Source organism: Microplitis demolitor, chromosome 4 (genome assembly GCF_026212275.2).
Source record: "Microplitis demolitor isolate Queensland-Clemson2020A chromosome 4, iyMicDemo2.1a, whole genome shotgun sequence".
Lineage (NCBI taxonomy): Eukaryota > Metazoa > Arthropoda > Insecta > Hymenoptera > Braconidae > Microplitis > Microplitis demolitor.
The window spans coordinates 3,621,376-3,634,097 of NC_068548.1; the positions used below are offsets into that span (position 1 = coordinate 3,621,376).

At 29.2% G+C, this 12,722-nt stretch overlaps 1 protein-coding gene across 3 annotated transcripts in view; it reads left to right on the top strand.

The window, feature by feature from the left end:
* LOC103574876 (suppressor of lurcher protein 1) overlaps positions 1-12,722 on the top strand; it is a 331,756-nt gene that overhangs the window by 68,487 nt on the left and 250,547 nt on the right. For all 3 annotated transcript variants that reach the window (XM_014442139.2, XM_053738735.1, XM_053738733.1), the window contains exon 2: positions 7,694-7,760. In XM_014442139.2, the coding sequence (XP_014297625.2) occupies positions 7,694-7,760 (67 nt within the window). The remainder of the gene's footprint in view (positions 1-7,693; positions 7,761-12,722) is intronic.

Genomic DNA, 12,722 nt, shown 5'->3' on the forward strand with positions numbered 1-12,722 from the left:
ACCGAATATAGTCCAGTGAGTATCTATGAATAAATATATATATATATATATATATATATATATATATATATATATATATATATATATATATATAAGTAGATTTTTTATTCTCCAGAAGATAAATGGATATTTCATTGATAAGAAAAAATATATAAGAAAGAGATTAAATAATTTGTGCGGTTTATGAACATTTAATGGGTTTACTGGAGTTTGAAATAATAGAAACAGTTGAAATAAATATTTATACATTTATGAGCTTTAATAAATAAGTCGTAGCTGAACTGGAATAATAAATCTAGATCGATATATTTGATATAGTTTATTTGTGATTCGATTTAATTGAGAATCGAAATTTGAACTAGGTTAAGTTGACAAAAATTACTCTCTGAAAATGAATCAGTGAAAAGTATTCCAATCAGTGAATATTCACTGTACAAATATTTCCAAGTACACCATTGAGCCAATCAGTGATATAGTTGGGACTGAATCTCAGTGAAAATTCACTGACAATCAGTACTTTTAACTGATTTATTTTAAGAGTATATTATCACTGAGCTGCAATAGATATTCACACTAAATGAGTGAAATTCATTGTTTTCGTGAAATGGTAGCTAAGTAATTAGTGAAATTCACTGATAGGTTCAGTGAAATTCAATGTTAATACTAACCAGAAATTCATTGTTAAGCCTAAGTAAATTTCACTGATTGCTAAAAATACTAATTGATCAGTGAGATATTCTGCCATTGACAAATTAGTGATTTTTCACTGACGTCTTAATCTGAAATACTGTTTGATCCACTATCTGAATCAGTGAAAATTTCACGAATTAATTTTTAGAAAATCATCTCTAGGAAACATAAAATACTCAGCGATTGCTGCCTTTAACTTTTTGTCCGTACATGGAACCATGCTTTTTGCTACGAATTCCACAAATGAACCCTTGAGTCATTCATTCAAAATTTATGAATGTTTTCGTTGCCATTTTATTTGCTTGAAACTAACTATAGTATACTATGAAAATACTATGAATAATCGGCTAAATTAATTAGAAAATTTTCGGTAATGCTGAAAACGTACTAGAAAATTTTCATTCAAATATGACGGAAAAATAATGCGTCAGCATTCAAGACCCAGTTTACGGGGGTTGTTAGTAAAAATATGCTTGCTGATGAAGGATTAAAACAACATTCCTGTAATAAATGTGACTGGAATTATGTTGTAGATCGCTACAAGCAGTATCAAATGGAAACTAGCCAAAAACGATAATAATTTTGTCTACGACCTTTGTAAAATTTAAAAAAAAAACCAACTAAATAGTAAAGTAAATATCATTAAACCATTTATACGATAATTGCTTGAACATGAATTCAAATTTTCACAACTTCGTAAATAGTTTAAATATAATGTCAGTCGATATCACGAATAAACTTTAAAAGTGGTTTTATCACGTCCAAAATGTCCAGTTAAATTTAACAAACAGGAAATTTGTTGTTTGAGTAATCGATCCATAAGCGTTTCGCTATGTGTGACATTCCGCCCCTTTCATTTTACCGTGTATCATCATCTTACCCTCACTAAACCCAGGATACGGCGCATCGGATGTGGATGCAGAGTTCCCGAGCAACATCGCGATCATCCAGAAGCTGCCACTTGCTCTATGAATATTTCAAAACCTCGGATTTCGTGTTTTATTTATCAGGAAGTGGAAAATAAAAAATAAAGAGGATAAAGCGATATAACGTAAAGTTTATATAAAAATAGACAAAACTCGTTATTCTATAGTTTAAAGATAAACGAGTTTATGATGCGGTTTTCTCAGCTTATAATTTATTTAAAGATATTGAATAATCGACTGAATTAATTGGGTCATCGGATTGTACGATTTCGTGAAAATAATACTTAGATTTAACGAATTTATAAAAATTAGATTTTGGTAGTGAAAATTTTTGTTACAGAAAATTTGAAATTTCCCGCATTTTTGAATTGACATACTTCAGTTATTTCGATTAAAAGATGTCTCCAAGGCATGTAAATATATGCAGATGCATACACGACAGTGTTTTGACTCCGTTCGTCTTAATATAAAGATGGTCTTAGGCAGGGTACGTTAACATCAGCCTTACTGATGGCCCAATGGCATACTCGGGACAAAACCACTGACTTCGAATCATTTATGATACAAAAAACACTTTTATTAATTTTGACGGTAATTTTTTATGTACCTGAAGATCACAACGTTTTTCGCGAAAAAAAAATACATGAATTTGCTGCATTGCATGTTTTTGCAAAAACGAAAAATTCTAGATCTAGATTTCTAAAATGTGTCATACGTCCGTCGAAAATTGTAGTAACCCCAATTATTACTTAAGTCACCTTTTAGCAGTCAAATCACAAATTTTTTCGTTTCGTTACGCAAAAAACGTTCCGATCTTCAGGTATATGATTTTTTACATGCTTCTTTGAAATCAAGCCCATTTCATCTGGATTACTGATTTAAAAAAAAAATGTATTTTCTCTACTTATGATAAAGTCACATCCATTGAATCTAATACCAAATTTTTTTATATTTCGATTTATTATTTGAAAAATAAAATTTATTTGAGCGAAATATTTACTCAAGTAATTTTAGAATGCAACTATTTTCCATGGAAATAAATATATGAGGATTGAATTCATACAAATTTATTCTTTAACGACTACATAAAACGTTTTCCTTGTTGGAGAAACTTTTGCGATCAGATAAATCCTTTTCGATCGTTTTTTTATACCCCTCAGGCTATATACTAGATATTCAAAAGATACTTGATCATCCTGAGTCTACGAGCAGACTAAACTAAAATGTACATATATATTTATGTATAAATATATGTATATATATCACTCGACTACAGCCCAAAGTCAAGTAGTATAGACTAGGCTAGATCAAACTTAACGTATCGTGCATGAGGTGACTTCAAAGAGTAAATTTGTTGTGAGAAATGAGTAATCTGATAGCATATCAAAGTGAACTTTAAACTTTGAAGCAACTATTGTACTAACGAAATGAAAAAAAAAAAACATATTATTTTTTTTTTTTTGTCTATGCTTCTCTATTTATAAAATAATTATTTTGATAAAATTAATTTTTAATTCAATATCAAAATTAAAATTGTCGTTTCATGAGATTGAAAAATGAAAAATGTATGCAGAGATAGAATGACACCAAAACAGTACGTGAAAATACTAGTGCATTAGTATTTAATCAGTGTTTTCCAATAGTGTTCATTAGTATTTTTCCGTAAGGGCTCCCCAACTTGGCCAAAATCTTTCTTTTTATTGTCTTCTCTCGATCTAAAAAAATCCATGGTAACATTAAATCGTAACGGTAACCATAGAAGTGAGACAAAAAATAAAATCAAGTGATTAAATGCAGCTATAGAATTTGTTGATTTATTATCGACGTTTACAGAAACAATCTTCACTTCTTGTCAAACAATTTTGTTTAGTTTGCTTCACAGAAACTCAATATTTATATTGACAGACATCACATTGAAGGCAAACAGCAAAGATCAACTAATGAACCTGGCGTGTAAATAAATAAAAATCGATTTTTTTTTATAGAATGATAAAAAATGTAGATAAAAAATTAAAAACTGGTTGTCTTGGCTGACTTGCAAGCTAATCAAAGTTAATTCAATGCCAATCGATAGGCGTCGCGAAGCGGAAGTAAGAGCAACAAGAGGCGTCATTGTCATCAGACATATCTTATGTAATACTACTACTACTGCTACTATAAGGGAATACTTGTATAGTACAAATAGGTTGAAGTTGTGTGTGAAACAAGCAGCAACTTGTACCTTTACATATAATAGAGGGAATGAGATAGAAACTCAAAGTGGCAATGCGATGGTGATTTAGAAGCATGTGCGGTAAAGTTCATCAGAGGACAAAGGATTCTGTTGGTTGAATGTCGGGAGTTTCCCTAGGAGAACTAGAACGGTTCATCGAATTACGTGACATACAACGGCTACTAATTAAAACTTAACTTTTATTACCGTTATTTTATTTTACCTAATACTTTTAATTATACAAATTACATACATACAACTCATTAAGAATACTTTTTATATATAACAGAAAAACTATCAGATCTGATTTCATGTTCAAAAGTACTGTTGGATCTAGATTGTTCATTCTAATGCGCGTTACCTCGAAGAGCTCGAAAATGTATCTACAACAATTTTTCGAGCTCAAGGAGCTCGAAATAGGCGGGAAGTTTTGGGGCTGGCCCACAGGGTCAACCGACAGACTGATTTTTTTTTTAATAAATAATATTTTCCAAAATTCTTCTTCAGAGTGAAATCCATTCCGCGTTTACCCCGCAAAATTTTTACAGTGTAGAAAAAGAGTGGGGTAAGTTGGACACTGGGTAGTTCGACTTCTTTAGAATTTCGACCAAAAAAAATGTTATTGTCTTTACTATAATTTAAAAGAAAATTTTTAATAGTAATACCAGTTTATTAAATGAACCATTGACTAATGTCAACAAAAAAATATTTTTTTATGTAAAATATATTCAAATTTACATTTTTTTTTTGAATCCACTCGACCAAAAAAATCAGTTGAAATATCAGTATTCATTGAAACGGAAATAAGGTCATTGGATAGAGTGTTATTTTGTCACCGAAATCACACAGGATATTGGAAGTACATCTTATATATATATATATATATATATATATATATATATATATATATATATATATATATATCTCATACATGTGTGTATGTATGTATATGCACTTTTGACCCTGTGCACTTTATGATACCCACCTGCACCATCATATATCCCGGCCTACTTTCTCTAGTCGCTTCCACTTTTCTTCTCTTTCCGCTACCTATACTTTTTTTTTCTTTACCTATACATGCATAAATAAAATAAGCATTATATTTTTATTTTTAAAAATGTATGAATTTTTATAACATCTACGAAAATACCACTTTTACTATAATTTTTTTAGATATCTTATAATTTTATTTTCATTTTTTTTTTTTTTATCTACGAAAATATTTTTATTATATCTCTTGAGGTAGTTGAGAAGCCGCAATCTCGATAAAAATTTCTTTTGAATTTTTTTTTTTAAGTCTTAACAATATCATAAAATTAGTAAATTTTAGTTTTTTATCATAAATTATTCAGGATAAAAAATTTGAAAATTAATAACGTCTCAGAAACTTCATGACTTGTTTTTAATAGTTTCATATGTGGCCATATAAAATTTCAAAATTTCACTTGAATATAAAATTATAGATTTGTCGGATGAGAAAACTAACTAAATGAGTAAGAATCCGTAACAATGCAATAATTGTGCTCAGATGGTGGGTGTTTTTTTTTTCAATTACCTTATCTGTTTATTAATTTAAAAAACAATTTATTTTAGTATTCATCAAAATTACTTATTTATGGAATAATTTTATAAGCAAATCCGAGATGATATTTTCATTTGATTACTATGAAATATGTCTGACAAAATGAGTAAAAAGTAAATATTTGTTTTGTATATGGAATTATTGTTATTCTACTTTTACCCGTGTATATATCTACTTTCATTCGCAACGTTGATTTTTATCGTACATTCTTTCGGTTACTTTATCCTGGCAACGTTTGATAAAGGTATAAAAGTATTAGATACGCTTGAGAAGAAGTAAGCAGTTTTGTGAGCTTTTTACGTAATAAGTACACAGTTATATACATTTCATGTATTTATTCGAGATTATATTTCTGTGTATGTATTTTTCGTGACTATCAAATTTATATACCACATCGACAATGTGAATTTTGAAATAGTGCCATTTTCATAATTTGTCTGATTTTTTTTTAATTGTTTTCTAGGCTTGAAAAAATATCATCCTGTATTTATACTCATCAACTATAATAGCTAATTATCATAAAAAATATTTTTGACATTGAAAAATTCTGGAATTGATTCAAAAGTGATAAAAATTGAAAAAACAGTTTTCAGTACGAAAATAAATAGCATTTTTTCATTATCACTTCGACCCACTAACCTCACAAACTTTATACATTTGACCGGGTTAATATTAAATGAATTAATGTTAACCATATCCCAAAATCACTAATATAATTATAATAGATTTAATTACACTACATTAATCGTCAATCAAATCCTGTTGCCTCCATTTATTATCCCATCAATCAATCATTCAAACCCACTATCAAACTTATTAAAATATTTCATCGATCTATTCAAGTTACAATTATTGCAATAGATTTTTAAACTTCCCGCTGTAGAAAATTGAAAATTTCCAAAAAAAAGCAAGTTATTGGTTTCGATCCGATTTTCAAAAATCGAGCTTAAGGAATAAATAGTACATTACATACCAGGGGAATAAAATAGGGCATTACGATCTATGTGTGTAATTGTTTACTCGAGCTGGAAGCAAGGGTGGCAAATACACGAATTGGGAGATCCTCTATTCGTTCTTGATGCGCATACAATTTTTCACGAGACTTGCACCTGGAAATTTAAATTTTCTGTCTCTGTTTCCGGAAAAAATGGAGCATATCCTAATTATTATCATTTGTTTCCTCAAAAGAGGAAAAAACTATTTTTTTCCATCCAAAAAAGATAGGAATGAACAGTTTCGGTGCAGATAAAGTTTAAAAAAAATTAACTGAACGTAATGTAAGAACCGTTTATTAACATCAGCACTAATTTTAATTAAATTTAATAAATAAATTTGATTGTTCCAATTTCCCAAAATTTTAGGCTTTCTCATTCCTCCCCTATTACAACATACCTCCTCTAAATCATCACCTGTCAATTGATACCGTCTATTAAATGTAGATGTATATCCAAACTTGAATATTGAAAATTTTCTCATTGGCATTTTCGCCGCACATCGATAAATATCAGGACTCGGTTATTCACACACGAACACACATATATATACATATCTGCTATCCGTGAATTTATACTCACCGGGTGTTCTATAGTCCCTAGGATATTCCTGGATTATTACACCCCAGCCATTTACTCGTATAATGGAGGAGTCAGTCGAAGAGTGGGTAGTGAGGACCCAAGGGGTGAGTGAGGATGCTGGATGATAAGGCCATAGATGCGGAATGATGAGGAGTAAGAGGAGATACGTGAACTTCAACTCATTCCAACTGGTTTGCAACCCCCTTTCCAACTTCCTGCGACTGTTCTAGGCAGGTCATATATCCTCCTGGATTTCAGATCGGGAACACTTCTTCATCCTGCCGGACATTTCACTGTCCATCTTTCTCTCATTTATTTCCATCCCTACAGCCATGGAAAAATATAAAAAAAAATTTTATATTTTCAGCCCTTTTTTATTTTATATCTTTCATATGTCGATCCAATTTATTTTATTATATTTTCGTTCATTTGATAATTTTTTTTTTCAGAATGACATCATTTAATATTTTTTTTTTGTTATTTATCAATTATACCGTTCATTTATTTTTAATTAAGAGATAAAACATCCGGTGTTTTTATTCAGTTAATGGTATATAAACTGTAAACTTTTTATAGAAATATGTTTGTTTGTCAATGTATATAAATCGATGATGATATCCTCCATTGTTTTGATTAGCGAACTCGTTATTTATTTATTTATTCCCGTTGAAATATTAATTGATATCTGGGTTTTTGTATAATGTTACAGATGCAGAGGGCGGTGCTACTAATCTGCTGGCTGCCGCTCCTCAACCACTGCAACGCTGTTAATCCAGGTAAATATATATCCGTTATTAGGTCGTAAATCCGGAAATCTCCGAAAAGCTGGCAACTATTCGTGAGCTTATTAATTTTTGTTCTATACGGTTTAAATAATTAGGAGATTGTTGATGATCGATAATATATAAGGCAGATCTGCCCTTACGAAAAAAAACTAATGAGAAACACTAATGCTTTAGTTTTTTCGCGCACTAATTTCGAATTACTAATGAATACTATTGAAATCTGGTTTCCACTTCTAGAAATATTTTAAGATTCATTAATCAGACTACAAACGATCACTAATAAAACTCCTTTCAACACTAACCACTTCCAATAGTGTTGCAAGGTGCATTAGTCGAAGAACTAATGGTTAATAATGATCACTAATAAAACACTATTCAACACTAACCACTTCCTACTAATGATCACAAAAATAACCCTAATAACTCAATAATATTGCAAGATTGATTAGCCGGAGTACTTATTAATACTAATAGAACATTATTCAAAACTAACTACTTCTGATAGTGTTGCAAGATCCATTAGTACTCCGACTAATGAACACTATTATCGCTCATTACTTCTAAAAGTGTTGTAAGATTTACTAGCCAAAGTACTAATGGTTACTAATGATCATTAATAAAACACTTTTCAGCACTAATGAATTTTCAATAGTGTTCATAAGTGTTGATTAGTTTTTTTCCGTAAGGGTGGATAAAAAGAGAGACTGTTATTCAGATTCGATTTTTTCACAATTTTTAATAAAATAATTTACGTAAAGAAATAATTTTTCGAGAACGCACTATAAACGTTCGAAAAAGACGTTGATAAGGAAGTTCGGGGCTAAAACGTACGGGGATGCGTTGTTTCGATCACTTTATTTTCAAAACGAAAGAAAATAAAAATATTTTTTAACCGTCGATAGATTTATGAATAAATGGTCATAATGATAAAAAATTATTTAAATAATCAAATTTTAGATATCTATTCAATAATAAATAATAAAAAACGTAAATCGATACAAATCATTAATTTTTTGTTCATAAAATTTTAAATAAATTTATAAGATGTAAATAAAAAAACCTGAAAATAATATTTGTATATTATACGTGCCTATGATTGAATACAATAGACTGCACTGAATATCGAATAAACGAAAATATTACCCAAGATTCTTTCCGTTATTTACAAGTTATATAGGGTGACATCAGACAGTGTTATAATGCAAAGAATGGCATGACACTAATACCATTTCAAACTATACAAAACAGGGTAAAAAAAAAAAAAGGAAAAATAAATAGAAATCCCGAAGAATAGACAAGTCTCTCATACACATCCCGGAAAGAATTCAACAGCGATTTTTTCTTATTTTTTTTTTTTGCGCTCACAGTATGCAAAAGAATTCAAGATTTCAGTCGTGCGAAAATTCACGATGAAATTCTTGATACCATTCATTCATTCACGTACATAGAAAAAAATCAAATGACAATAGTTCAATTGAAAATTGCTATTATATTACGAATAAACTCAAAGCAATAAAAAAAAAAATAATAAGAATAATTGTTATTCGTCGTAAATTTAATATCGTGAATGACTTAATCGTATTTAAATTTTTTTGGGGTTGTTTTGTCAATTCTTCTGTGGTAACCTAGACCGTAAAAAAAGTTTAATCTTTTTTAGTTTTTTTTTTACAACAGCCGAGTTTCGAACCCTGATCTCTTGAGTCTCAGTTTATTCTCAATATATCGGACGAATTTCTCCTTTTAGTGGTGTTAGAAACTTGTAATATATATATATATATATATCAGATTGATAATTTTTAGCAGCATAATTTCTTGTGATAAGAATATACAATGATTCTAAAAGTTTTTTTTCTCTCAGCACATATGTATGAGACATTTTTCACGGGTGTCACACAGTTTGAATCTATTTTTTGCACGGAGAAAAAAAAACAGTAACCATTGCTGCGCAGAACAGTAATCCAGTCAATGAGCGTGTTTGGGCGAAATATTAAGTACAGTAAAAGCACATTTTACTATACTTATATTTATTAAATTGACTGGGTTACTGTTTTGCGCAGTAATGCTTACTGTTCTTTTTTTCTCCATGTATCAATTCTTTGATTTCAATTAAGATCAACTGAAAATATTCGTAAATCTTTGCATTATTTAATTCAAATTTGAATTCAAAAATTCAGTTCGATTTTAAAACATGAAAATTTTTCTGACTCGTACTAAACTATGACTTTTTTTTTTTAAATTGAAAATATCCCATTACATTGAAAACTGTCGAATAATTTGAATTTGTCAAAAAATAAAAAATTTTACGACTTAAATTACAAAATAGAGTCAACACACCATAAATTTAACTGAGCTAATTAAATTTTCTCAATTGTCAAGTAACTCTACATAAAAAATACCAAATCACTTACGTACCAAATAAAGATAATTTATCTCATAAATTAGCCTTTGCTAGGGTAAGATGAACAATGAATGTATGGTTAAACTATTTCTCACGGCCGCATGAAAAAATAATATACTAAAATTTTTTAATTTTTTTTTTTTACATTGTCATAAAAATTCATTCGCACCCACCTTCTTATAATTATTGTTTTTTTTTTTTTTTTTTTTTTTTTTTTCATTTATTTAAAACCCAATTTGTATCACAATGAATAATTTAAACACGTAATAATTTTCCATTCAGTTAAATAAAATGTAAAAGTATATATGATATTTATTAGACACACATGAGTAAACGTGGAACAATGTGTAATACTGTCAGTTTCAATGGGTTTTAACAAAAGTTAACAATAGAGCCTAAAATTACAGTCTAAATGTGCTCGCGTGCTAAAGGTAAAGCATATCCGGTGTGCCCGCGATAAACTTTGAGCCAACTTGGATAACAAGGTACAGAAATACTAGTAAAAGTAGTAGTAGTAGTACTTGTAGCTGTAGGTGTAAGTGTAGTTATAGTAACACCAGTAGTAATACAGTAATAGATGATATGAGGTAGTTCTGAGTATAGACGTCGAACAATCGAATCGCGCTGGCAGACCACAATGAAAACCACGAGGTTGCCAACTGGTCGAATTGCTTCTGTCTGACTTCCTGCTCAACCTTGTAGTATCTTTACCATTATCTACTATCTACTATTGTAACAAATTTAAATTGAATCTATTACGATAGATGTATTTAGAAAGAAGAAAAAAAAAGTTCAGCTTTTAATCTCTTTACTGATAAAAAAGAGTCGACTTTTATGTACTCTCTCATTCATCTCGGATAACGGACGCCGCTCTAATCGACTTAATCACATACGGTTCAGATTATATAACCTTTCGCTGATCTTTTGATTTATTGATCTATCGTATTCCGATTTAAAAATACCACGACTATTTTTATAAAAAAAAAAAATTTAGAGTATTTTCATACAAGAATTAATATTATTCATAATTTTGTAGGGATTGGGTCTGGCAGAAACAATTTATATCACTTTTTGTTTTTAAATATTTAATAGAATTTTGATTTTTTCAAGTCTTCTATATTTTTCCTTAAATTTGCTGTACATACTATTTTATTTCATCAATTTTTATTTTTGACAGAATTCAAATTGACAGAAAATTTAACTTTAGTTATTTTTTTGTTACTGTGATTAACTTTTAATGGCCATGAAATCGATTTCAAAGCCACGGAAAATTTTGAACTTAAAATATCTCAGTAGATATTAATTTTTTGAAAAAAACATAAGATACCTTTTTTGTAGAGAATTTGAAGCGCTACAAGAAAGCTCTCATGTGACTTTTCGAATAACTCAATATTTCCAGAGATATTTGCATAACACCAATAACACCCTCACAATTTTAACCTCAAAATTTTTGTATCTAATCAATACAATTTTTAACTTCAAATATCTCAATAACTGTTCAGTTTTTGGAAAAACTATATAGTATCTTTTTTGTAGAAAATTTGAAATGCTACAAAAAAGGTCTTATAAAATTTTTCGAAAAACTCAATATTTACAGAGATATTAGCAAAAAACCAATTATACTTTTTTTTCTGATAGCTTTCGTATTTCTACTGGAATTTTTTTCACTCGATTTACTGAAATAACTCTAAATAATATGTCTATTAAATTTTATGTAAAAGTAATGATCAGGTATATCTCTTAGTTTAGGGTTAAATTGATACTAATAAATAATGATAGTAAGGATTGAAATCCCATGTGATTTAGTAATTTGATTATAAAAATAGCTTGCGATAAAGAAATGATTTGGAGGATCAGATTCTAAAATACCTCAATGTTTTTGGAGAACATGTCGGGTGTGATAGTGAAGCAGTGAAATGTAGATTGAGTGTCACGACATGCACTCAGTCTACCCTACGTATGCTCGTACATCTTGTACAACTAGCTGTCCATCAATCTCAGTAAGCAGCGAAGACTTCAACGACGAAGTGACAGTCAAGGGGATAGTATTGAGATGTATGCGAAAGACGAAAATAACTTGTCACTTGAAGTATCCTTATATTTTTACATTTATTTAAATGTCATATTCAATATTTATATTGAACAAACAAATTCTCGTTATTGATGATAAAGCAAATGTAGAGATTACTGTCTTAGAATGATTTTTATCTAACCTCACTATTATCGACGTAGATCTCAATAAATTTATGTCGATTTGCACGGAGACAAAATTACGGTATCTGTTTCTAATTTATTGTAATAAATATCATTCTATACCATTATAGTAATAATTACCATACTATTATGATTATTACTACCAAATTAATATTTAATTATCACAATATTATTCTGATATTTTTTACTATACTACTCCGGTAATAATTACCATTTTAGTACAGTAATAATTGCTATAATATTGTGGTAATCATTACCGAACTATAACAGTAATTATTACCACAATATTATGGTAATCATTACTATGATAGTATAGTAATCATCGCCATCAATAATTATTA